Source organism: Manis pentadactyla, chromosome Y (assembly GCF_030020395.1).
Source record: "Manis pentadactyla isolate mManPen7 chromosome Y, mManPen7.hap1, whole genome shotgun sequence".
In the NCBI taxonomy this organism is placed as follows: domain Eukaryota; kingdom Metazoa; phylum Chordata; class Mammalia; order Pholidota; family Manidae; genus Manis; species Manis pentadactyla.
The window spans coordinates 24,941,112-24,968,652 of record NC_080039.1 but is presented as its reverse complement, the minus strand read 5'-3'; the positions used below and the strand labels follow the sequence as shown (position 1 = coordinate 24,968,652).

Here is a 27,541-nt window from a genome sequence, read left to right as displayed (position 1 = left end):
GAACACTCATAATAAATCTGTACTTCTTACATACATATATTCATGAATAAATAGTTAAAGGATGGAAGAACAGATTAGAAAAATTTTTCCATCTGTAATTGTGGGTTTGTCTATTTTTCCCTTTAGATTTGTCAAATTTCCTTTCATGTATTTTTCAAGTATTGTTTGGTACATCTACATTTATGATTGTTATGTCTTTGTGACAAATTATTTCAACTTGGTGTTCCTTTTTATTTTTTGTAATATTTTTTGTTCTTAAATCTACATAATATGATCTTTTTGTTTTTAATTAAAGCATCAATGATACACAATCTTGTGATGGTTTCAAATTCACAATACATTGCTTCAACATTCACCTATACTATCAGTCCTCACCACCTCCAGTGTGGTCACTGTTCGTCATTGAACTCAGATATTACAGAGTCATTACATCATTACCTGTGTTCTCCATAAGTACTACCGTCCCATGACCAACATGGATCGTGATTGCATTATTGTGCCCCTTAGTCCCCTTCTCTCACCCCCCGCACCCATCCCAGCCCTCCCTTTTGGTAACCACAACTCCCTTCATGGTGTCTATGGTCTAGTGCTGTTCTGTTCCTTCTCTTTTGCTTCCTGCTTATGCTCCACAAATGAGTGAAATAATTTGGTACTTGTCTTTCTCCATCTGGCTTATTTCACTGAGCGTAATACCCTCTAGCTCCATCCGTGTTGTTGCAAATGGTAGGATTTGTTTTCTTCTTATGGCTGAATAGTAATCCATTGTGGATTTGTACCACATCTTCTTTATCCATTCATGTACTGAAGGACACTTAGGTTGCTTCCATATATGGGCTATTGTATACAGTGCAGCAATAAGCATAGGGGTGCATATGTCTTTTTGAATCAGTGGTCTTGATTACTTCAGGTAAATTCCTAGAAGTGGAATTACTGAGTAAAATGGTATCTCTGTTTTAGTTTTTTGAGAAATCTGCATATTACTTTCCACAGTGGTTGAACCAATTTCCATTCCCATGAACAGTGTCAGAAGGCTCCCCTTTCTCCACGTCCTTGCCAGCATTTGTTGTTTCTTGGATAGCATTGTCTGTTGGATAGTGGCTTTCCTAAGTGGTGTGATGTGGTAACTCATTGTGGTTTTATTTTTCATTTCCCTGATGATTAGCAATGTGGAGCATCCTTACATGTGCCTATTGGCCATCTGTATTTCTTTGGAGAAGTATCTGTTCAGATGCTTCACCCAATTTTTCCATCGGGTTATATGTTATGGAGTGTTAAGGCATGTGAAGTCTTTACGTAGTTTGGATATTAACTCCTTATCAGATGAATCATTTAGAAATACATTCTTCCATACTGCAGGATGCCATATTGTTCTGCTGATGGTGTTGTTTGCTGTACAGAAGCTTTTCAGTTTGTCGTAGTCCCAGTTGTTCATTTTTTATTTTGTTCCCTCACCAAGGAGATGTGTTCAGGTAAAGGTTGCTCATGTTTATGTTCAAGAGATTCTCACCTATGTTTCTTTCTGAGAGTTTTATAGCATCATGACTTACATTCAGGTCTTTGATCCATTTTTAGTTTTACTTTTGTGTATAATGGTAGACAATCATCCAGTTCATTCTCTTACATATAGCTGTCCTGTTTTGCCAACACAAGAGGCTGACTTTTCCCCATTGTATATTCATGGCTCCTTTAACATAACTTATAATTGACCATATGTGTGTGGGTTTACTTCTGAGCTCTCTATTCCTTTCCATTCATCTATGGGTCTGTTCTTGTGCCATTACCAAACTGTTTTGATTACTGTGGCTTTGTAGTAGAGCTTGAAATTAGAGAGTGTAATCCCTCCCAGCTTTGTTCTTCCTTCTCAGGATTGTTTTGGCTGTTCAAGTTCTTTTGTGGTTTCACACTTAATTTTATGATTATTCTGTCTAAATCTTGAAAAATGCCATTGGTATTTTCATAGGTATTGCATTGGATCTGTAAATTACTTTGGGCAAGATGGCCATTTTGACGATATTAATTCTTCCTGTCCATGAGCACAGGATAGATTTCTATTTATTGGTGTCTTAATTTCTCTCACGAGTACCTTGTTTTCAGAGTAAAGGTATTTCACCTCCTTGGTTAAGTTTATTCCCAGGTATTTTATTCTTTTTGATGCAGTTGTAAATGGGGTTGTTTTCCTGTTTTTTCTTTCTGCTAATATGTTGCTACTATAAAGGAATGTACCATATTTCTGTGTATTAATTTTATATCCTGTAACTTTGCTGAATTCAGTTATTAGTTGTAACTGTTTTTGGTGGACTAATTAGGGTTCTCTACATATAACACCATGTCATCTACAAATAGTGACAGTTTAACTTCTTCCCTATCAATTTTGATGCCTTTATCTCTTGGTGATTTTTTTTGCTGTGGCTAGGATCTCCAGCCACTTTTATGTTGAACACAAGTGGTCAGAGTGGGCATCCTTGTCTTGTTCCTGATGTTAGAGGAAAACCTTTCAGCGTTTTGCTCTTAAAAGGATTATTTTGACCGTGGGTTTGTTGTGTATGGCCTTAATTATGTTGAGGTATGTACCCTCTATGCCCATTTAATTGAGAGTTTTTCTCATGAATAGATGTTGAGCTGTGTCAAATGCTTTTACAGCATCAATTGAGACGATGGTGTGATTTTTGTCATCCTCCTTGTTGATGTGATGTGTGATACTGATTTACTTTCAAATATTGTATGATCCTTGCCTCCCTGGAAGAAATCTCACTTGGTCATGATGGTTGATCTTTTTGATATGTGTTTGAATTTGGTTTGCTAATAATTTCTTGAGGATTTGTGCATCTGTTCATAATGAATATTTGTCTCTAATTTTCTTTTTTTGTGGTGTCCTTGTCTGGTTTTGGTATCGCAGTGATGCTCGTTTTGTAGAATGAGTTTGGGAGTATTCCTTCCTCTTGTACTTTTTGAAATGCTTTAAGAAGGATGGGTATTAGGTCTTTAAATGTTTGATAAAATTCAGCCATGAAGCCCATCTGGCCGGGAATTTTTGTTCTAGGTATTTCTTTGATTACCGATTCAAGTTCAATCTTAGTATTGGTCTGTTCAGATTTTCTGTTTCTTCTTAGGTCAGTCTTGGAAGGTTGCATTTTTCTAGAATGTCCGTTTCTATTAGGTCATTCAATTTATTGACATACAATTTTTCATAGTATTTTCTAATAATCCCTTGTGTACCCATGGTGTCCTTTCTCATTTCTGATTATATTTATGTGTGTACATTTTCTTTTTTTCTTGGTATATCTGGCTAGGGGTTTATCTTTTTTATTTCCCCAAAGAACCAGCTCCAGATAGGCTCTGTGGTTTGCTCTTCTAGATTTTTATTTGTGCTCTGATCTTTATTATGTCCCTCTCACTGAGTTTGGGCCTTACTTCTTCTTCTTTTCTGGTTGCTTTGTGAGTTTAGACTTCTTATTTGGGATTGTTCTTCTTTCTTGAGGTGAGCCTACATATTGCTGTGTAGTTTCCTCTTAGAACTGCCTTTGCCACATCCCGCAGGTTTTGGGCTGTTTGTTTTCATTTGTCTCCATATATTGTTTGATCTCTTAATTTTATCATCGATCCACTGATTATTTATAAGAATGTTGCTTAGCCTCCATGTGTTTGTAGACTATTTTGTATTCTCTGTGTAATTTATGTCTAGTTTCATACCATTGTGGTCTGAGAGGCTGCTTGATAAAATTTCAGTCTATTGTAATTTATTGAGGGTCTTTTTGTGGCCGCCTCTGTGATCTGTGCTGGGAAATATCCCACGTGGACTTGAGTGTGTGTACGGCTGCTTTTGGGCAGACTGTTCTGTAGATGTCTGTTAGGTCCATCTGTTCTAATGTGGTGTTCAGAGTCTCTGTCTCTTTATTTTCTGTCTAGTTGATCTGTTGGTGTGAGTGCTGTGTTAAAAGTCTCCTGATACAAATTTGTTGCATTCTGTCCACCTGTTTAATTCTGTGGTTCTGTGTTTTACATATTTAGGTGCTCCTCTTTTGAGGGCCTGATTATAATGGTTACATCCTCTTGTTGGACTGACCCCTTTCTCATTATGTAAGGCCCTTTTTGTATCTTGTTACTTGTTTTCTTTTGAAATCTATTTAGTCACGTACTGGTATTGCTACTCCTGCTTTTTTCTGCCTATAATTCGTGTGAACTATCTTTGTCCCTTCCTTCACTTACATTCCATGTAGGTCCTTGAATCTGAGATGAGTTTCTTGTAGATAGCACATAGATGGTTCTTGTTTCTTCCTTTATTTTTGTATCATTAATGTACAGTTACCTGAGCAACATGGTTACTAGACTCCTCCCCATTATCGAGTGCCGACCACAAACCCCATTACAGTCACTCTCCATCAGTGTAGTGATGCAATAGAATCACTACTTGTCCTCTCTGTGTTGTACAGTCTTCCCCATGAGTCCCCCACTATATTGTATCTGCTAATGATAATGCCCTTTTTATCCCCTTATCCCTCCGTTCCCACCCATCCTCCTCAGTCCCTTTCTCTTTGGTAACTTAGTCCAGTTTTGGGTTCTGTGATTCTGCTGCTCTTTTGTTCCTTCAGTTTTTCCTTTCTTTTTATTCACCACACATGAGTGTAATCATTTGATAGTTGTCTTTTTCCACCTGGCTTTTTTCACTGAGCAAAATACCCTCTAGCTCCATCCGTGCTGTTGCAAGTGGTAGGATTTCTTTTCTTCTTATGGCTGAATAATATTACATTGTGTATATTTACCACATCCTCTTTATCCATTCATGTAGTGTTGGACACTTAGGTTGCTTCTGATTCTAGGCATTGTAGGTAGCGCTGTGGTAAGCATAGGGGTGCCTATGTCTTTTTCAAGCAGGGCTGCTGCATTCTTAAGGTAAATTCCTAGGAGTGGAATTCCTGGGTCTAATGGTATTTCTATTTTGAGTTCTTTGAGTAACCTCCTTTCCTGTGGGAAACATACTGCTTTCCACAGTGATTGAAGTAACTTACATTCCCACCAGCAGTGTAGGAGGGTTCCCCTTTCTCCACATTCTCGCCTACATTTTCATAGTTTCTCTTTTGGATGGTGGGCGTCCTGACTGGTGTGAGCTGATAATCGTACTGTGGTTTTAATTTTCATTTGTCTGATGATTAGCGATTTGGAGCACCTTTTCATGTGCCTAGTGGAGGTCTGAATTTGTTTGGAGAAGTGTCTGCTCAGCTCCTCTGCCCATTTTATGATTGGCTTATCTGCATTTTGCGTGTTGAGGTGTGTGAGCTCTTTATATAATTTGGATGTCAACCCTTTATTGGATATGTCATTCTCCCATACTGTAGGTTACCTTTTTGTTCTACTAATGGTGTCCTTTGCTGTACAGAAGCTTTTCGGCTTGAAGTAGTCCCACTTGTTCATGTTTGCTTTAGTTTCTGTTGCCCGGGGAGACATGTTCATGAAGAGGTCACTCATGTCCGTGTCCAAGAGATTTTTGGCTGTCTTTTCCTAAGAGTTTTATGGACAGTTCTCTCGACTTACGTCCAGGTCTTTGATCCATTTCGAGTTTACTATTGTGTATGGGGTTAGACAATAATCCAGTTTCATTCTCTTGCATGTAGCTGGGCAGTTTTGCCAACACCAACTGTTGAAGAGGCCGTCATTTCCCCATTGTATGTCCTTGGCTCCTTTATTGTACGTTAGTTGACCACGTGCGTGTGGATTAATGTCTGGACTCTGTATCCTGTTCCACTGGTCTGTGGGTCTGTTCTTGTGCCAGTGCCAAATTGTCTTGATTACTGTGGCTTTAGTAGTGCTTGAAGTTGGGAAGTGAGGTCCGCCAACTTTACTCCTCCTTCTCTGGATTGCCTCGGCTCTTCGGGGTCTTTGGCCCCGAATTTTAACACTACTTGTTCCAGTTCGTTGAAGGAAGCTGTTGGTATTTTGATAGGGATTGCATTGAATCTGTATATTGCCTTAGGCAGGATGTTCGTTTTGACAGAATTATTCCACCTAGCCAAGAGCATGGGATGAGTTACCACTCGTTAGTGGTTAGTGTCCTCTTTAATTTCTCTTAAGAGTGTCTTGTACTTCTCAGGGTATAGGTCTTTTGCTTGCTTGGTTAGGTTTATTTCTAGGTATTTTATTCTTTTTGATGCAATCATGAATGGAATTGTTTTCCTGATTTCTTTTTCTGCTAGGTCGTCCTTGGTGTATAGGAAATCAACAGATTTGTGTGTAGTGATTTTGTATCCTGGAACCTTGCTGAATTCATATATTAGTTCTAGTAGTTTTGCAGTGGAGTCTTTTAGGTTTTTTCTGTACAGTATCATTTCAGCTGCAAATAGTGACAGTTTGACTTCTTCTTTACCAATCTGGAGTCCTTTTATTTCTTTGTTTTGTCTGATTGCCATGGGTAGGACCTCCAGTACTATGTTGAATAACAGTGGAGAGAGTGGGCGTTCCTGTCTTTTTCCTGATCTTGGGTGAAAAGCTTTGAGCTTCTCCGTGTTGAATATAATGTTGCCTGTGGGTTTGTCATATATTGCCTTTATTATGTTGAGATTCTATGGTTACTAGACTCCCCCCCGTCCTCAAGTCCCCACCCCATACCCCATTACAGTCACTGTCTATCAGCATAGTAAGATGCTATACAATCTCTACTTGTCTTCTCTGTGTTGTAGAGCTGTCCCCATTCCTCCCCCCTACATTATGTCTGCTAATCATAATGCCCCTTTCCCCCCTTTGTCTCTCCCTTCCCAGCCATCCTCCCCAGTCCCTTTCCTGTTAGTCCATTCTTGGTTTCTGTGAGTCTGCTGATGTTTTGCTCCTTCAGTCTTTTTCTTTGTTTCTTATACTCCACATATGAGTTTAATCATCGGGAAGCAGTCTCTGGGATGATCTCCTGAGCTGCGGTAGTCAGGGCCGCCCTCAGGCTAGCCTAGAGGACTGCAGGGGCAGGGCTTCACACCCGTGCTGGTGTGTTCTCCTGAGAACAGCGCCTCTTCCTGCCTTCCAGATCTTGCTCCAGCTTCCGCTGCCTGTCCCAGTTAGCTGCATGCTTGCAGGAGACTCTGCGTGGTTGACGTTGGCGGGGCCACTCTCCGGCTGCTCCACAGCTCTGCCGGGTCAGCCGGTCTCCCTGCAGTGCTGCCCAGGGGGAATGAATGGCATGGTGCTTATCGCCGTGAGGGGCTTCGGGGCTGCTTTACTCCCCAGGGAGTTAGGGGGCCGGAAGTTTCTCAAGATTCCCAGCCTGCTGGGCAGAGTGTACTGGGACAATTTTGTTCCGCCGTTAAGCCCTTGTCCCTTTAAGAGATTTAAAAAGGGCCCGCTTCTCTCTTTTCCCAGGGCAGCTTGCTGTGGGGACCTGCTCGCAGTGTCTGTCTCGGAAGCTACCCTTCTGTTTCTCTAATGTCCAGCACACCATGCAATGTGTGTCTCTGCTCCCTGTGCAGATTACTAGGGCTGGTTATTTAGCAGGCCTGCCCTTCCACTCCCTCCCCACTCCAACTTCTTTTCTCCCACTGGTGAGCCGGGGTCGGGGGAACACTCGTTTCCTGCCGGGCCGCGACTTGTATCTTACCCTTTTCGTGAGATGCTGCGTTCTCGCAGATGTAGGTGTAGCCTGGCTATTGTGCTGTATCTTCTGGTCTCTCTCTCTTTTAGGAATAGTTGTATCTGTCGTAGTTTCAAAAATATGTATGGTTTTTGGAGATTTCCGCAGCCCTACTCTCACCACCATGCTGAGCCATCTCTCAGTTCTGGTTTCTTTATCCATTGTACCACTCTATATCTTTTGCTTGGTGCACTTAGTCCATTTACATTAAAGGTGATTATTGATTGATGTGTACTCATTACCATTGTAGGTTTTAAATCTGTGGTTACCAAAGGCTCAAGGGCAGCTTCTTTACTATCTAACTGTCTGCCTTAAATTGCTGAGTACTCTATTTCAGACACAGTCCAGAGGTACTTTTTTTTTCCTCCCTTCTTCCTCTTTCACACTTACATACTAGGTGTCATATTCCTCACTTTTTGTGTATTCCTTGACTGGTTTTGTGAGTAGTTGATTTAATTTCATATTTGCTGGTAATGAACTGGTCTACTACCTTTACTGTGAGTTTATTTTCACTGGTGACAGCTATTTCGACTTAGGAACATTTTCATCTAGAACAGTCCCTTGAACATATCCTCTAGGGCTGGAGTAGTGGTGGTGTATTCCTCCAACTTTTGTTTATCTGAGTATTGTTGATTTCGTGCTTCAAATTTAAATGATTTTCTTGCCAGGTAGAATGTTCTTGGATGGAAGTCCTTCAGTTTCATTACATTAAACATATCATGCCACTACCTTCTGGCCTGTAAGGTTGCTGCTGAGCAGTGTGCTGAAAGCCTTACTGGATTTCATTTATAAGTTACCTTTTTTCTCTCTGGCTGTTTGCAGTGCTCTGTCCTTGATCCTTGCCATTTTAATTATTATATGTCATGTTGTTGCCTTCCTAAGGATCCTTTTGTTAGGGCTTTTCTTCTCTTCTGTGACCTGAGTGTAATTTCCTTCCCCAGATTGGTGAAGGTTCCAACACTTACTTCTTCAAAGAGAGTTTTTATCCCTTCAGAAAGACTTCTTATCCGTTTGTCTTTTCTCCTTCTGGTACCCCTGTTATGCTAATATTGTTCCGTTTGGTTTTGTCACAAAGCTCTCTTAATAAACTATTCTTTCTTTCCTAGTGATCCTTTTTCCTGTTTTTTGGCTTCACTGTTTACTTGCTCCCTAATTTCCTGATTATTTTTCATTTCTTCATCCTGTGAAAGCCTGCTATTAAATCCCCTTGTTGCATTTTTTTTTCAGATACTGTTTTATTCACCTCTGAGTGACTTTTTTGCAGGTTGTCTTTTTGTTGAGGTGTGCTCCCTTACTTCCTGAATATTTTTCTGTAGAGCCATGAGCATGTTTACAACTTCTACTTTGAAGTCTTTATCCAGAAGATTGGTGATTTCAGTTCCACTCAGCCCTCTTCCTGATGTTAGGTCTTACAGTTTTGTTTGGATCAAATTTCTCTGTCATCTCATATTTTCAGTGTTTCTTATGGAGTAGTAGATTTATGCAGGATGCCTCTAGTGCCCAGAATCTCTAAACAATTTTGCTTTCCGGTGCAGGAGCCCCAACTGTTGGTGTGCAGTAGGCTGGGTTCCTTTCGGTCTAGCTTGTAATGACCTGATTTTAGATGGGTTGTGTGAGCCGTCAGCTCATTGACACACAGTGAGAAGCCATGGGGCTGCTCTGCTGTAGTTGTTGTGTATGGAGCGACCCTTTCCCCAACCTGCAGCAATAGCATGATCTGCCGGCAAGTAGGGCAGGCGCCTCCTGGGAGGAAGGAGCCCCTGGGGCTGGCTGGCCAAAACAGGACTGAGAAAGCTGAGAGCATCTCCCTGTGACTCCCCAGCAGTGAGGTGTGACACCAGTGTCAGGGTAAATGGGCTGTTCACAGACCACATGTGGAGGGAAGAGCCTCAGGACTGCACCAATAGAGCTGCTGTGAGTAGAGCTGCTCTCCACCTGGCCTGCAGCAAAAGCACAGGTCACAGGCAGGTGGAACCAGTGCTTGCCGGGAGGAAGTAGCCTCCAGGGTATGGCTTCTGTGGGCAGATCCTCAGTTGGCCCAGTATAGGACCATGAAACCTGGGAGGGTCTCCCCCTGCCTATCTGGCAGCAAAGTATGACACCACCTCCAAGCCAAGTGGGCCATCCACAGGCCACGTGCTGCAAGGAGGAGCCTCAGGGCTGAGTTACTGGGGAGGGGAACAAAGCCTCCCTGTCTCCCAAGAGTTCCGAAGCTGTTAGGCTGAGGGTGGGCTGGGGAGGTATTTTCCACCTGCCTTTTCCAACCTCAGCAGAGAGCTCTGTGTAACCCTTACCCATCTAGTGCTCCTCTCATTGCTAGGAAGCCTTTCCAACTCCCTCTTTGCTTTTGTCTCAGGGAGACCAGTAGAACATGCCTATCCTCCACAAACAGCTGGAATCACTGCCTTCCAAGTGTTCATTCAGCCTGTCTGTTTTGTCCAGGCCCTCTAATTACTAGAGCACCATGTAATGTGGGTTTCTGCTCCCAGATCTCTAGGGCCCGGTGTTCAGCAATCATGGGTTCCTACACACGCCCGGCTCTGTTCCTCTTCCTCCTGCCTGTGGAGGAGGGCTTAGGTCCCACCATATAATCAGCTTTGCCACTTTCCCCTCTTCTTCCCTTCCTCCCTGATGTGCGTATGTAGTTCTGCAGTCTTCATGTTATTTTCAGGGTTGGTTATATTTGCTATAATTTCATGTTCTCTGTGTTTTTTGCAGGAGGTTTCTGCCTTAATCTTACTACTCCACCATCTTTTTTCCCAGAGTCCTCTATACTATCTTTTTAATTTGAAATCTTACTTAGTAGTAGCTGGCCAGTAGACCCTCAAGTATTGACTGTGAACGATGAAAATCACATGTGTAGAACAGTAAATTAAATGAAAATTTCAGCTTCCCTTAATTGACATTAAAGAGAGTAACTGGAAGGAAGCATTACACCAAATCAGACTTCTACATGATTTGCCAAACTAGTGACAGCAGGAACCACCATCCTAAAGTCTTAAATTCCTTAAAACATGTATTTTTAAGAACTTCTTTAACAAGACTTGATTGTGAAAGAAAGGTAGAGAGGGTGGGTGGTGAATCTGTGCAGACTTTTTAGCAAGTTTGAGGGATAAACATTAGAACACAGGTAGCAAAAGAACCTTTGAACTAAAGTAAGGAACAGCTTAAAGACTGGAGTGACAGAAAGTGAGAGGTATAAATTAAAGATGAGAGGATGAGAAATTGAAAGTCTGTTTATCTGGTACCCTCATTTTGATCAGTCATTTCACAGCAAGCATAGTAATCTTTTGGGAAAGAGGAAAAGGCTTTGCCCAGAGACGTGTAAAAGATGTGTTCAGAGGGCTGTCACCTGCTTCAAGTGAGAGTGAACCCTGTTGTAGGAAGAGTATTGAATTAGTCTGAAATTGGAGTTTACAGAGCAATATTATATTTTAACAGGCAAGTGAGAGAGGGTGTCTATAGTGTTGGGCATCTGGGATACTTTTTATGCAGATCACCATTAATTCTATTGTAAATAAGGAACACTGATGTAGACGGAGAAAGATGACATCCTGAGACAGAGGCAGTGATTAAGTAGCATATTGTTGGGTTGGTTACTGCAGATTTTTGAAATTTAGTTTTGTACAAGTTTATTCCAAGTAAAAAGTTATGTTTTTTCAGATGAACCAAGTTACTCACGATCACATGGTGATACTACAAAATGTCCTTCAGAACATGCCTAATCCGTCATCTGAATACATGCTTAGAAATGTTTCTGTACGTCTTGCTCAGCAAATATCTGGTGAGGTTAGTATCAAAATTTGAAGACTCTGGCATTTTGGGTGGTTTTATTTTGTATTACTGTTGACAGTCTCTTTTTGTTCAAATATATAAAGATGCTGAACTTGAGGTTATTGAGACTGTGTCACTCTAGTGTGAATCTTATTATTTCAGATGAAGTTTCATGTTAATATTATCTAAATACTAGTATTAAGAAAGTGCTTTTTAAAAGTTTTTAAACAGATTTTTTTGAGTTATACTTTCTGTTGTATAAACTAGATCAAAATAAACCATCTGGTGAGTTTTGACAGATGTTTAATGACACACTCAAGGTGAATTTCCATCAGCCCCAATAGTTTTCTCCTCCTGGCTCCACGCAACCACCATTCTGCTTTTTGTTACATGTAAATTTCTTAAGTTTCGTTAAATTTACATCACTGGAATCATATTGTATGCTCTTTTGTGTCTGCATTATTTCCATCAGCATAATTTTGAAATTATCAGTGTTATATTTTGCATCTGTCCTTTATTCCATTTTGAGTAATACTACTTTTTATGGGCTTTCCTCCTGTTGCATTAGTAGACATTTGAATTATACTAGTTTCTGACTTTTGGGAATAGAACTACTTTGAAAATTCATTAAATAAGGGCTTCTGTGGGTGCATCTTCTTTCTGGGTGAAGACATACATAGGAATGAAAGGCTGGATTTTCCCATGTTCTAAAAATTCTTATGAAAAGTATTATAGAGCCCAGATTAGATCTTAGCCTAAAGCATACTTTGTGACTGTAGCTGACAATAATGTTTGTTCTTCATCTACTATATTTTATGACTTGATGTAAAGGTATTTAAAAATGCACCCATTACTACTTTGGACCTTAAGGGTAATGTGAAGCATTCACTTAATTTACAACCACTTATACTACCTCTTTAACAAGGAGAAAGTTTTGTTTTCTGATTATTTCACTTTGATATTCTATCAGCACTTTTAATTACTGGTTTTTTTTTCAGGCTTCAAGATATATGCCTGATACTTGTGTAATTAGAGCTATACAAAAAATCGTCTGGGCATCAGGATGTGGGGCATTAGAGCTAGTCTTTAGCCCAAATGAAGAAATTACTAAAATGTACGAGATGACGGTAAGAATTAGTACAAAAATATATTCCTTGTTTGTTAGTTGTACATATGACCAAAGTTTCGTGTCTGCTGTCTTTTAAGGAAAAAGTCATTCGTATCTAGTAGTTTAAAATGAACTTCTAGATGCAGTTCAGATGAGAATATATATGAGTTATTTTTGAAAATAAAAGACTTCAGGGTTTCTCTATAACGCAGCTTTTTTCTGAAACTTTTTTTTTTTAACTTCCTGGGTTGAAAATATAATGGATTTTCTTTTCCTAGTTCCCTTTAATTCTTTCTCAGTTTTTTTGTCCTGAATGAATTTTGGTAACTGTCTGCTGTGGAATTGACATTTAACAAGTATTTTCTTGGCTCATTTAGAGCACTCAAAAGCAGGAAAAGTGTACCATTTTGGTATTATCCCTAAGCTTTGTTGAATTAAGCAGTTACTTGCAGAAATGAGATTTTGTTTAGCTCTTTGAATCCCCAGTCATATTTACTTGTCTTGGATAGTCACTTCTGTAATATTTAAGAGAGAAAAGTGGGTAGGTAATAGCCTTGTACAGCTTCCCTTTTTGGAATATTTAAATGTTGTTTGCCAGACATAAACTGTACCTATTTTTCGATGAGTAAAGGCAGATTACAAATGATTAGCTGCCTACTTGATTATATTTTTGTTTGGAAATGCCTTCTTGAACATTGGTATAGGGCTAAGTAATTTTTTAAACAAGATTGCATCTTAGTAAGCTGTGTGATAAAAACTACACACTAATCAAAAATACAAACTGCAGGGCCAGAGGGATTGTTTAGGAAGGAATACTGACTGATGCAGAACTTTACCACTCACCCAAGTGACACTTAGTGTTTGTGATCAGACACCTTTAATCCCCTTTGGGGGTATTTTTCTGAGGGTCTCAGAAGTGCAGATGAAGGGACTGAAGACAGGCCACTTTAGAGATTAGGTAAGTTTTAAATGTTAGCTACATTTAAATACAGGTTAGATACAGGTTAAGAATTTTTTCCTGAACCTGCATCACTGGGTAACAATGAAGCAAAACTGAAGGAGTAAAGCAGCAGACTCACAGACTCTAAGAAGGGACTAGCTGCTAACAAAGGGGAGAGGTGGGAAGGGAGGGAGAAGGGGATTAGGGGGTGTTACGATCGGCACACCTGGTGTGGGGAGGATCATGGGAGAGACAGTGTAGCACAGAGAAGACAAGTAGAGAATCTGTGGCATCTTACTACACTGATGGACGGTGAATGCAATGGGGTATGGGGGGAACTCGATAATGTGGGTGAAAGTAGTAACCACGTTATTTTTAATGTGAAACCTTCAGAAGAATGTATATGGATGATACCTTAGTAAAAAAAATGAAAATAAAAAATGTATCACTGGGTAATTTGACTCCTGATTGTAATTTTACAGATCACCAATGCAAGTAATGAGCCAGATACAGAAGATGAACAGGTTTGCTGTGAGGGATTCGAAGTGATGACGCTATGTTTTGCTCTACTTCCAACAGCTTTGGATGCACTTAGTAAAGAAAGAGCCTGGCAAACATTTATCATTGACTTACTATTGCACTGTCCCAGCAAGTAAGTGTTTATTTTTTTCTTTAGGGTTTTGTTTTGTTTTGTGTTTTAGGAAGGAAGGCAGGCCTCATTATTTTGAGCAAAAACAGATTGATAAAAACATCTTTGAAGTCAAATGAGACTTATTCTCGTCTACATGGCACATTGGTGTTTATGAAACCTTCAACATGTCTCACTTAATCTGTGCTACTTTCTTCTTATCTAAACGGCAGTGCTGATATTTTTTTCCTTTTACCGGGCTTTTATTGTTGTGGTGTATATAATCATAACAAGATATTTGGACATTTTAACACCTTCTAAGGGGGCAATTCAGTGGCCTTAAGAACATTTTCAGTGTTGTACAGTCATCATCACTATTTCTTTTTCCTTATTTTATTCTTCTGATAGTTCACTGTTAGTGTATACAAGTGCAACAGATTTCTCTGCTTAATTTTGTATTCTGAAACTATAGTGAATTCACTTATTTTCCTAATAGGTATTGGTGGACTCTTTAGGGTCTTCTCTATATAATATATCATCTGGAAATAGTGACAGTTTTCTTCTTCCCTAGCCATATGAATGCCTTTTTATTTCTTCATCTCGTCTGATTGCTGTGGCTAGAACCTCCAATACTCTGTTGAATAAAAGTGCTAAGAGTCAGGATCCTTGTCTTCATCCTAATCAGTGAGGAAAATTGTATAAGTTGGCAGGTTTTTCACCATTGCTATGTAATCTGTGGGTTTATCTTATATGGCCTTTATTATGTTGAGGTATCTACCCTTTACACTCACTTTGCTGAGAGTTTTTATCATCATCACTATTTCTTAAACTTTTTGTCACCCCAAATTTTTCTAAAGAATTAATTTGTTTTTCTTTAGGAAAATAAGCTTTTCTTGGTTTGAAAAAGCCGTTTCACAAAACCTTCCAGCCCTAGTTAGCTCTAATCCACATTCTATCTAGATGAATTTGCCTACAGTCAATCCCACATATAAATGGAATCACAATATTAGTCTTTTTGTGTTTGGATTGTTTCACATGACATAATGTTCTCAAGGTTTATACGTGTTGCCGCATATTTCAGAATTCTCTTCCTTTTTAAGGCTGAATATATTCAGATGTACAACTATATCATGTTTTTGTTAATGCATTCATTTGTTGGTGGATCCTTAGATTGTTTCTGTTTCTGGCTATTATGAAAAACACTGCTTTGAGCATTGCTATGAACACAAATAACTGTTTGAATGCATTTTCAGTTCCTTTGAGTATATACTTGGATTGAATATGCTAGATTACATGGTAAATCTATGCTTAACTTTTTAAGGACCTGCCAACTTATACATTAGTTTCACCATGGTATACTCACACCAGTCAAGTACCAAAGCTCTACTTTCTCTCCCCTACTTCTTCTTCTCTCTTTTTTTAAATGTAAAAGCCATCCCAGTGATGTGGTATCTCATGGAAGTTTTGATTTTCACTTCCCTAGTGATGAGTGATTCCAAGAATCCTTTCTTGTGCTTCTTGTGCGTCTGCAGAGAAAATTCTATTCATTTTTAAATTCTGTTATTTATATGAACTTTAGGATGGGTTTTTACATTTTGGCAGTCAATACCATTGTAATTTTGGAAGGGATAACATTACATATGTAGACTGTTTGGGTAGAGTGGTAGTATTGACATCTAAATAATACTAAATCTTTCAGTACATGAGTATACATTGTCTTGTTTATTTAGGACTTTAATTGCTTCAAACACTGCTGTGTATCTTACTAATTAGGTTTATCTTTTCCTGAGTATTTTATCCTTTTTGCTGCTCATGTAGGTGGGATTCACTTTTTATGATTTTTATTCATTTTGTACTTTAACAGCTTTGCTGAATTCAGTTCTTTAAGGATTCTTTCTTTTTTTTGATACCATTAGTGTACAGTTACTTGAACAACATTATGGTAACTGCACTCCCCTATTATCAAGTCCCCCACATACCCCATTACATTCACTGTCCGTCAGCATAGTAAGATGCTATAGAATCATTACTTGTCTTCTCTGTATATAGTGCTTTTCCCGTGTCCCCCCATCCGCTACATTATGTGTGCTAATCATAATGCCCATTTACCCACCTTGTCCCTCCCTCCCCACCCATCTCCCCAGCCCCTTTCCCTTTGGTACCTGTTAGTTCATTCTTGGGTTCTGTGAGTCTGCAGCTGTTTTGTTCCTGCAGTTTTTTTGTCTTTGTTCTTATGGTCCACAGATGAGTGAAATAATCTGATACTTGTCTTTCTCTGCATGGCTATTTTCACTGGGCACAATACCCTCTAGCTCCATCCATGTTGTTGCAAATGGTAGGATTTCTTTTCCTCTTATGGCTGAATGTGTACCACATCTTTGTGCATTCATGTACTGTTGCACACTTAGGTTGCTTCTGTGTTCTTTTCATTGTATATAGTGCTGTGATAAGCATACGGGTGCATATGTCTTTCTCAAATGGGACTGCTGCATTCTTAGGGTAAATTCCTAGGAGTGGAATTCCTGGGTCAAGTGGTATTTCTATTTTGAGCTTTTTGAGGAACCTCCATACTGCTTTCCACAATGGTAGTACTAGTTTACTTTCCAACCAGCAGTGGACGAGGGTTCCCCTTTCTCCACATCCTCGCCAACATCTGTTGTTTGTCTTTCGGATGCTGGCCACCCTATTTGATGTGAGGTGATAACTCATTGTGGTTTTAATTTGCATTTCTCTAATGACAAGCGATGTGGAGTGTCTTTTCATTTGTCTGTTTGCCATCTGAATTTCTTCTTTAGAGAAGTGTCTGTTCAGCTCCTCTGCCCATTTTTTAATTGGATTATGTGCTTTTTGATTGTTGAGGTGTGTGAGCTCTTTATATAATTTGGATGACAACCACTTATCGGATATGTCATTCATGAATACATTCTCCCATACTGTAGGATGTCTTTTTGTTCTACTGATGGTGTCCTTTGCTGTACAGAAGCTTTTTAGTTTGATATAGTCCCACTTGTTCATTTTTGCTTTTGTTTCCCTTGCTTGGGGAGATACGTTCATGAAGAAGTTGCTCGTGTTTATGTCCAAGAGATTTTTGTCTGTAGTTTTTTTCTAAGAGTTTTATGGTTTCATGACTCATCATTCAGGTCTTTGATCCATGTTGAGTTTACTTTTCTGTGTAGGTTAGACAATAATCCTGTTTCCTTGTCTTACATGTAGCTGTCCAGTTTTGCCATCACCAGCTGTTGAAGAGGCTGTCATTTCCCCATTGTATATCCATGGCTCCTTTATCGTATATTTACTGACCATATATGTTTGGTTTATATCTTGGCCCTCTGGTCTGTTGCATTGGACTATGGGTCTGTTCTTGTGCCAGTACCAGATTGTCTTGATTACTGTGGCTCTGTGTTAGAGCTTCAATTTCAGAAGAGAGATCCCTCTGATTTCTTCTTCCTTCCCAGGACTGCTTTGGCTAATCGGGGTTTTTTGGTGTTTCCATATGAATTTTAGAACCATTTGTTCCAGTTCATTGAAGACTGCTGTTCGTATTTAGTTAGCGGTTGCTTTGAACCTGTAGATTGCATTAGGCAGGGTGGCCATTTTGACGATATTAATTCTTCCTAGTGAAGAGCATGGGGTGATTTTCCATTGGTTCGTGTCCTCTTTAATTTCTCTTAGGAGAGTCTTGTAGTTTCAGGGTATAGGTCTTTCACTTCCTTGGTTAGGTTTATTCCGAGGTGTTTTATTCTTTTTGATGCAATTGTGAAAAGCATTGTTTTCCTGATTTCTCTTTCTGCTCGCTCATCATTAGTGTATAGGAATGCAACAGATTTCTGTGTATTAATTTTGTAACCTACAACGTTGCTGAGTTCAGACATTAGTTGTAGTAGTTTTGGAGTGTTTTCTTTAGGGTTATTTTCTGTGCAATGTCATGTCATCTGCAAATGGACAGTTTGACTTGTTCCTTACCAGCCTGGATGCCTTTGATTTCTTTGTGTTGTCTGATTGCCATTGCTAGGACCTCCAGTACTATGTTGAATAAAAGTGGGGACAGTGGGCATCCCTGTCTTGTTCACGACCTTAGGGGAAAATCTTGCAGCTTCTCGCCTTTAAGTATAATGTTGCCTGTGGGTTTGTCATATACGGACTTTATTATTTTGAGGTATATGCCCTCTCTACCCATTTTGTTAAGAGTTTTTATCACGAATGGACATTGAATTTTGTATAATGCTTTTTCAGCCTCTATGGAGATGATCATGTGGTTTTTGTGCTTCTTTGTATTGACGTGGTGGGTGATGTTAAAGGATTTTCGAATGTTGTACCATCCTTGCAACCTTGGGATGAATCCCACTTGGTCATGGTGGATGATCCTTTCAGTGTACTTTTGAATTCGGTTTGCTAATATTTTATTGAGTATTTCTGCATCTGTGTTCATCAGTGATATTGGTCTGTAGTTTTCTTTTTGGTGGGGTCTTTGCCTGTTTTTGGTATTACAGTGATGTTGGCCTCACAGAATGAGTATGGAAGTATTCCCTCCTCTTCTCCTTTTTGGAGAACTTTAAAGAGGATTGGTTTTAGGTCTTCACTGAATGTTTGATAAAATTCAGAGGGGGGAAGTCATCTGGTTCAGGGCTTTAGTTGTTAGGTATTTTTGATAACCAGTTCCATTACATTGCTGCCAATTGGTCTGTTAAGATTTTCGTTTCTTCCTGGTTCCATTTCTATTACGTTATCTGGTTTGTTACTATGTAATTTTTCATGATATTTTCTCATAATTCTTTGTATTTTTGTGGTCTCCATAGTTATTTTTCCTTTCTCATTTCTGATTCTGTTTATGTGTGTAGACTCTCATTTTTTCTTGGTAAATCTGCCTATGGGTTTATCTATTTTGTTTATATTCTTGATGGATCAGCTCCTGGTTTCACTGATTCTGTTGTTTTATTCTCCTCTATTTGATTTGTTTCTGCTTCAATCTTTATTATGTCCTTCCTTCTACTGACTTTGTGCCTCACTTTGTTCTTCTTTTTCTAGTTTCAAAAACGGTCTAGTGAGTTTAGACTGTTCATTTCTGACTGTTCTTCTTTCCTGTTGTCAGCCTGTATTGTAATATTTGCAGCTCACACGGCCTTCACTTTGTCCCACAGATTTTTGTGGTATTGAGTTGTTTTTTTCAGTTGTCTCCGTATATTGCTTGATCTCTTCTTATTTGATAATCTATCCATTGATTATTTAGAAGCACGTTATTAAGCCTCCATGTGTTTGTGTGCTTTTTCATTTTCTTTGTGTTAATTTATTTCTAATTTTATACCTTTGGGATCTGAGTAGCTGGTTTGTTCAATTTCAGTCTTTTTGAATTTGCTGAGGTGTTTTTTCTGTGGCCTCGTGTATGGTCTATTCTGGGAAACATTCCATGTGCACTTGAGAAGAATGTGCATTCTGTTGCGTTTGGATGTACTGTTCTGTGTATGTCTGTTAGGTCCGTCTGTTGTAATATGTTGTTCAGTGCCTCCGTCTCTTTACTCATTTTCTGTCTGGTTGATCTATCCTTTGGAGTGAGTGGTGTGTTGAAGTCTCCTAGAATGAGTGCATTGCATTCCATTTCCCTCTTTAGTTCTGTTAGTATTTGTTTCACGTATGTAGATGATCCCCTTTCGGGTGCGTCGATATTTATAATAGTTCTCTCCTCTTGTTGGACTGCCCCCTTTATCATTATGTAATGTCCTCCTTTGTCTCTGGTGAGTTTCTTTGTTTTGAAGTCTATTTTGTCTGATACAAGTACTGCAACTCCTGCTTTTTTCTCCTTATTAGTTGCATGAAATACCATTTTCAATCCCTTTACTTTCAGTCTGTGTATGTCTTTGGGTTCGAAGTGAGTCTTTTGCAGGTAGCATACAGATGGTCTGGTTTTTTAATTCATTCGGTGACTCTGTGTTTTGATTGGTGCCTTCAGAGCCTTTACATTTAGGGTGATTATTGATAGGTATGTACTTACTGCCATTGCAGACTTTAGATTTGTGGTTATGAAAGGTTCAAGGGTAATTCCCTTACTATCTGACAGTCTAATTTAACTCACTTTCTGTGCTAATAAAAACAGAACCTAAAAGTTGTTTTTTGTTTTTTTCTCCTTTTTCTTCCCCCTCCCTTTCTTTATATGTTGGGTGTGATATTCTGAGCTCTTTGTCTATCCCTTGATTGACTTTGGGGGTAGTTGATTTGATTTTGCATCTGTTCAGTGATTAATTGTTCTACTTTGCTGTGGTTTTATTTTGCCTGGTGAAATGTATTTAGCCTTAGGAATACTTCCATGTGTAGTAGTTCCTCCAAAATGCACTGTCGAGGTGGTTTGTAGGAGGTAAATCCTCTCAGCTTTTGCTTATCGGAACATTGTTTAATCTCTCCTTCAAATTTAAATGATCACCTTGGCAGGTAGAGTATTCTTGGTCCTAGGACCTCCTGCATCACTGCATTAAATACATCATGCCACTCCCTTCTGGCCTGTAAGGTTTTTGTTGAGAATTCTGATGATAGCCTGATGGGTTTTCCTTTGTATGTGATCTTTTCTCTCTCTCTAGCTGCTTTTAAAAGTCTGTCCTTATCCTTGATCTTTGCCACTTTATTTTTTATGTCTTGGTGTTGTCTTCCTTGGATCCCTTGTGTTGGGAGGTCTGCCTAACACTTCGATGGCTTGAGAGACTGTCTTCTTTCTCAGATTGGGGAAGTGTTCAGCAATTGCCTCCTCAGTGACACTTTCTGTCCCTTTTTCTTTCACTTCTTCTTCTGGTGCCCCTATTAGGAGAGTAATGTTCCGTTTGGAACTGTCACACGGTCGTCTCAATGATCTTTCATTCTTAGAGATTATTTTTTCTCTCTGTGCCTCATCTTCTTTGTATTCCTCTTCTCTAATTACTATTCCATTTACCGTCTCTTCTACTACATCCAATCTTCTTTTAAATCCCTCACATGTTTCATTTCAGGTACGGAGTGTCTTGATGATTGAATCTCCATCTTAAATTCATCCCTGAGTTCTTGAATATTTTTCTGCCCCTCCGTAAGCATGTTTATAGTTCTTACTTCGAACTCTCTTTCAGGAATACTGGTGAGTTCAGTTTCATTTGGCCAGTTTTGTGTGGTGCCCTCTAGTGTCCAGAAGCTCTAGTCTCTGGAGCTGCTCAGCCACTACGTGAGGATGGGGGTCATAGGGGAGTGGTGCTGGAGCCTGGGAGGAGGAAAGAGCTAAATTGACACTGCTTTCCGGCTGCAGTGCGTCTCCAGCGTCAGAGCCAGTGGGCCAAGCACACAGTTGTAACCCTCCGTGCTTGGCGTCTCTAGGGGCCTCCCTCCGGCTGGCCTGATGCCAGCAGTGACTGCTGGTCTGTGAGCAGGTGCCGGCAGGCCAGGAGAAGGTGCAGCAGTCTGAGTGTCAGTGTGGGGGGCCTCCAAGCTGAGTAGCCAGCTAGGGGGATTGGACCTCCCGAAGCTCCTCAAAGTTCCCAATCTGCTGGGCAGAGCGCCCGCGGACAATCTTGTCTGCCTCTCCCTTCTCCCGCGCAGCAAGCTCCGTGCAAACCCTGCACCTTCAGCAGCCATCTTGCTGCAAGGAAGCCTCTTAGACCACACGCCTTTCCTTTGTCCCAGAGCGGCCAGGTGGGGATTCTTACCCTGCACAAAGGGCCGGAATCTCAGTCTCTCAAGCACTCCACCTGTCCCTGCTCCCCAACCCCACCAACCTCCAGGGCACCATACAATGTAGATTTGTTTTCCAAAGTAGGCCTCCGGGGCTGGGTGTTCAGCAGTTCTGGGCTTCCACCCCCTCCCTGCTCCATTTCTCTTCCTCCTGCTGGTGAACTAGGGTGGTGGAAGGGCTTAGGTCCTGCTGGATCAAGGCTTTGGTACGTTACCCTCTTCCTTGAGGGTCTCTATGCAGTCGGGTGCAGCCTTCTTTCCTGTTGCTGTTCTAGAGTTAGTTGTGTTCGCTATATCTTCATACTATCTGTGGTTTTTGGACTGTCTCACCTCTCGTGCCGCCATCTTGAATCCCCTAGGGGTTCCTTCTTTTAAGGATTTTTCAAAGGGCCAGTGGGTATGAACTTGTAAAGTGGTCTCAAAAATGCTTATCTCTAGTGTGATACACTAAGTCACTTCTGTTATCAGTCCTCTAGGTAATTCTGCAAAATTAACTTAACACAAGTCTAACTTCCTCACAAGGGGAACAGCTCCCCTCTGGGAACCTTAGTCTGGGCTGCCTGCCCTGCCACCAAGGTGGACTGAGTTCTTGTCTGTTTGCTGAAATATGTGGAGATTCTTACTTCCTAACTTCCTGCCTTTTAAAAATGGAATCTTAGCTTTAAGATGGAATCCTTCCTTTCTTACTATGCTAAAAAGTATAAAATAATTTGATTTGCCATTTTAAGTCTCAGGTAAATAGTGTTAGATATATTTACATGGTTGTGCCCTGTAAGTAGAAGAGCTCTAGTACTTTTTCTTGTCATGCAGAACGGAAAGTCTACACCAACGCAACACAAATTTGTCTACCTATCTCAACACCAGTGCTTTCCCGCACTACCTTTGTTAGGGGGGCATTGTGTATTTTCCTTGGTTCTTGTCCCTCCTGGAACAAAGAATTGAAGGGCAGAGACACAGTAGTGAAACAGTGAAAGTTTTAAAGTTACTTACAGAGAGAAAAAATACAGGCAACCTCAGGGAGGGGAGGCGCCCTGAAAGGCTGGGGATTCCTCCTTTTAAGGATTTTTCAGGAATGTGACAGAGAGCTAGAAGGGTGAACTTAAGTGGTCTTCTCCTCAAGATGTTTATCTTTTTGAGACACAGAGTCTCTTACCAGTCCTCTGGGTAATTCTCAAAATTGACATAAGAAGTTTACTGCTCTGGCCCCCTCCCAGGATAGCAGCTTACTGGTTTGGGAGCATATCAATTAAGACTGCCTGCCCTGTGCCCCAAGGTGGGATGAGTTATTGTCTGTTTGCTAAAGAGTTAGTTAAGAATCTTACTTAACTTCTTGGGTATTAAAATACAGTCTTTAAGATAGAATCCTTCTTGCTTTTTACTATGTTGTTTATGGCAGGACCAGCATAGTAAATGAATTGCCTAGGAAACAAACTACTTGATCAGTGGTGAAAGGAGAGAAAAACAGCATGTAGGTAAAGGTAAAAAATAAACTGGGCCCGGATGATTAACATAATAAAGATGGGCTATGCCGAAGTACCTTCCTTTATCTGGGCAATATTCAAACATTCCAGGCCAAGTAGCTCTTGGCTTTTCAAGCTTTAATTCATTAACTCTGGGTCTTTTTAATGGACTTCCCTGGCCTTTTTTTCTCTTTCCACCCTGCCCAGATCTATTTTCCTGCCTAACACTTTCTCCGCACTCCATGCTAGCAAAGTGCTTTTCTGTGCGCCGTTTTCGTGCAGCCACAGCACACTCTGGTTTCCCACCCTCCCCTTCTTGGAAGAACTCTATGAGCCGCTCCTTGGTGATGGCAGGCAGCAGACCAGTTAGGTTCCAGGAACTGAGGGGAGGAGAGAATGGCCATTTTATCTCCACTACTTGCCCAGAACCACCTGAGGCTGCAGCAGTAAACATCCATTCATATGCCAGGCAGTAAATTCTGGAAACTACCATTTACTCCACAATGACCCTTTTTTTTCCCTGATAATTTTCCTTGCTCTCTATTTTGCTCTGAATTATAGCCACTCCAACTTTCTTCTCAAGCAGTTTAATTTTCACTGCATCTTTAAAATTCATTTTTAAGGCATTTAATAAATGCCAGTGTTTAGTTGGGTATTTATGCCCTATGACTGTCGTATCTTTTATTTGGTTGTATTTTGACCTTGGAATTTAAAAGTGATTAATTTTGAATAAATACCAACTGTATTCGTTGCTTTTTTTTTTTTTAATTCTCCATATAGGTTCTTCCCTGTAACTTTTTTTGCGTTCTCTGCTTCTTTTTCCTTTTCCTTTAAGTGCAATCACGTTATTATTAGGTTTCTTTAACAGAGGTTTAACTATACTTGGAATTTTTTCCAAATTTGGCAAAATGGTTACAAGTGCTAAAGTTACCACTACAGAGTAATAAGCTTCTTTGATACGTTCTATTTTTATTACAAAATTTTGAGAAAGCAGATACAGGAATTTTTGTTTGGTTTCCTCTGCCTTACTGAAGTGTCCTTGATAAACTAAAAGGTATATGTACATAAGGTACACAAGGTAATGTTTTAGACACACACGCGTGCACGCACACGTGCGCACGCATTCCTGCTCTGCTGAGACCGAGTAAAGAGAAGAGCAAGTTGTAGGGCTTAAAAACGAGTTTGTACTCTCAAGGCAGTAGGTCTCAGTCTCTCCTGGCTCTGGCGCTGCTTCCCCCTGCTTCCCAGCATGGGCTTAATACTCTCCTAGCGCCAGGGCTCCATCGCTTCCCTCTGACAGACTTTGTTCCCTACTGGCTCTCCAAGCTTCCCTTCTCTGCTCTTGACTGTTCTCCCTTCCCCGCCCCTTGCACCAGGAGCACGTCTGTGGGCTAGCCTCTGTGGTAACTGGCAGTCACCCCAAAATACCCAACCAGTTATGCATCAGGAACTGCGGAGAGGAGAGAACAGTTGTTCCCTCTCCATCTTAACTGATTGAAGTGATATCTTACGGCATTTTTTATTGATATGATGTGAACTCTTAACGAAGGTTTCACAAGAAAAACAGTGTGGTTACTACTTTCACCCTCATATGATTAGCGATGTGGAGCATCTTTTCACCTTCCTGTCAGTTGTCCGAATTTCTTCTTTGGAAAAGACTCTTATTCACATCCTCTGCCCATTTTTTCATCTGGTTGCTTGGTTTTGGGTATTGAAGTGTTTGACTTTGTTACGGAAAATAATGAAAAAACCCGTACCAGACTCCTATCATTGACGGAAGAACCAGGCGGCACTCGGTCGTCTTGGAGTGTTGAGGCTTTACTTCACACCGGCGGGCTCAGAGGGAAGTAATCTCCCAAAAGTCTGAGCCCTGAACAGGGGCAAAGGGAGCAATATATATCTTTCTGCTTCTGTATCTGTAGCATTCCTACATGCACAGCAAGCGAGCAATCGATGAGTGAAGAGTTTGGGGAATGAACCTAGGGAGTGCTCGGCAGAGTGGGGCGTGTAGGGGAGCGGGAAATTAAGGGAGTTTCTGTTGTCTTTGCTAAGAAGAGCAACAGAAGGGAGCCACCTGGACTAGATTGCTGTCTTTGTAAGTTTTTCCCTGTTGACTTCTGTACATATTTTGGGTGTTAAATTAACCCCTTATGGGATAAGTCATTAAGGAATACATTTGTAGGATGCCTTTTTGATCTGCTGATGGTGTCCTTTGCTGAACAGAAGCTTTTTAGTTTGATGTAGTCCCATTTGTTCATTTTTGCTTTTGTTTCCCTTTCCCAAGGACATGTGTTCAGTAAAAGGTTGCTCACATTTATATTCAAGAGATTTTTGCCTTTGTTTTCTTCAAAGAGTTTTACTTTTTGTGACTTACAGAGGTCTTTGATCCATTTTGAGTTTAGTTTTCTAAATGGAGTTAGGCAGTAATCCAGTTTCATTCTCTTACATGTAAGCTGTCCATTTTTGCCAGTATGAATTGTCGAAGAGGCTGTCTTTTCCCCATTTTATACCAATGGCTCCTTTATCATATATGAATTGGCCATATATGTGTGGGTTTACATCAGGGCTCTATTCTGTTCTAATGATCTATGGGTCTGTTCTTGTGCCTGTACCATACTGTCTTGGTTTCTGTAGGGAGCATAATCCCCCAGCTTTGTTCTTCCTTCTCTGGATTGCTTTGGCTCTTCAGGGTCTTCTGTGGTTCCACATGAATTTTAGAACTGTTTGTTGTAGTTTGTTGAAGAATGCCGTTGGTATTTGATAGGGATTGCATGGAAACTGTAGATTGTGTTAGGCATGATGGTCATTTTGACAACATTTATTCTTCCTATCCATGAACAGAGGATAGGTTTCCATTTATTGTTATCTAATTGCTCTATGAGTGTTTTGTAATTTTCAGTGTTTAGGTCTTTCAGCTGCTTGGTTAGGTATTTTTGCTGCAATTGTTAATGGAGTTGTTTTTCTGATTTTCTGTCTGCTAGTTTATGCTTACAATATAGGAAAGCAGCAGATTCTGTGTTAATTTTGTATCCTGGACCTTTGCTGCATTCAGTTTTTTGGTGGAGTCTTTAGGTTTTCTATGTATAATAGCATATCATCTGAAAACCCTGACAAGTTTAACTTCTTCCTTAACACTTAGGAAGCCTTTTATATCTTTGTGTTTGTTGTCTGATTGCCGTGACTAGGACCTCCAGTACTTTGTTGAATAAAAGTGGGGAGATTGAGCATTCTTGTTTTGTTTCTGATCTTAGTGAAATATATTTCAGCTTTTGAGTGAACATTCCTACCTGCACAGCAAGTCAGCAGGCACGGGGGAGTGAACCTGGGGAGTGCTCGGCAGAGTGGGGAGTGTAGGGCTGTGGGTTTTTCATGCATTGCCTTTGCTATGCTGAGTTGCATATCCTCTATGCACTTTTAATTGAGAATTTCTGTCATGGATGAGTGTTGAGTATTGTTGAATGCTTTTTCAGCATCAATTGAGATGATCGTGTTGATTTTTGTCCTCTTTGTCAATGTGTGTGATGTTGATTGATTTTCAGATATTGTACTATCCTTGAATCCCTGGAATAAATCCCATACGGTGATGATGCATGACCTTTTTGATGTAGTTTTTAATCCTGTTTGCTAATATTTTGTTGAGGGTTTTTTGATTACATTCATCAGGGATATTGGTCTGTAATTTTCCCTTTTTTGCACTGTAATGCTGGCCTCATAGAATGAGTTTGGAAGTATTCTCTCCTTTTGTACTTTTTAGAAGACTTTAAGAAGGATGGATATTGGGTCTTTTGTAAGTGTTTGCTAAAAATTCAGCTGTGAAGCACAATATGGATGGTCACAGGGAAGGCAATATAGCACAGAGAAGACAACTGCTAACTCCTGCATCTTACTGTGCTCATGGACAGTGACTGTAGTGGGTTACATGAAGGGAACTTGATAATAGGGAGGAATGTAGTAACCACAATGTTCCTCATGTGAAACCTTCACAAGATTGTATTTTAGTGATACCTTTATAAAAAAATTCAGTATGAGACCATCTGGTCCAGGGGTTTTATTCTTAGGTAATATTTTGATTACCAATTCAATTTCATTGCTAGTATTTGGTCTGTTCAGATTTTCTGGTTTTTCCTGGGCCGGTCTTAAAAGTTGTATTTTTCGAGAAAGTCGTCCATTTCTTAGGTTATCCAGTTTGTTGGTGTATAATTTTTCATATATTCTCTTACAATTTTTGTATTTCCAAGGTGCCTGTCGTGATTTTTCCTTTTTCATTTCTGATGGCATTTACATGTGTATAGTTTATTTTTTTCTTGATGAGTCTGTCTAGGGGTTTATCTGTTTTATTTTCTTGAAG

At 40.1% G+C, this 27,541-nt stretch overlaps 1 protein-coding gene across 3 annotated transcripts in view; it reads left to right on the top strand.

The window, feature by feature from the left end:
* Positions 1 to 27,541, top strand: part of LOC130682132 (probable ubiquitin carboxyl-terminal hydrolase FAF-X) — a 165,586-nt gene that overhangs the window by 75,186 nt on the left and 62,859 nt on the right. For 2 of the 3 annotated variants that reach the window (XM_057496272.1, XM_057496274.1), the window contains exons 23-26: positions 10,717 to 10,736; positions 11,270 to 11,395; positions 12,379 to 12,507; positions 13,911 to 14,080. In XM_057496272.1, coding sequence (XP_057352255.1) covers positions 10,717 to 10,736; positions 11,270 to 11,395; positions 12,379 to 12,507; positions 13,911 to 14,080 — 445 coding nt within the window. The remainder of the gene's footprint in view (positions 1 to 10,716; positions 10,737 to 11,269; positions 11,396 to 12,378; positions 12,508 to 13,910; positions 14,081 to 27,541) is intronic. The other variant, XM_057496271.1, reaches the window with a different exon arrangement.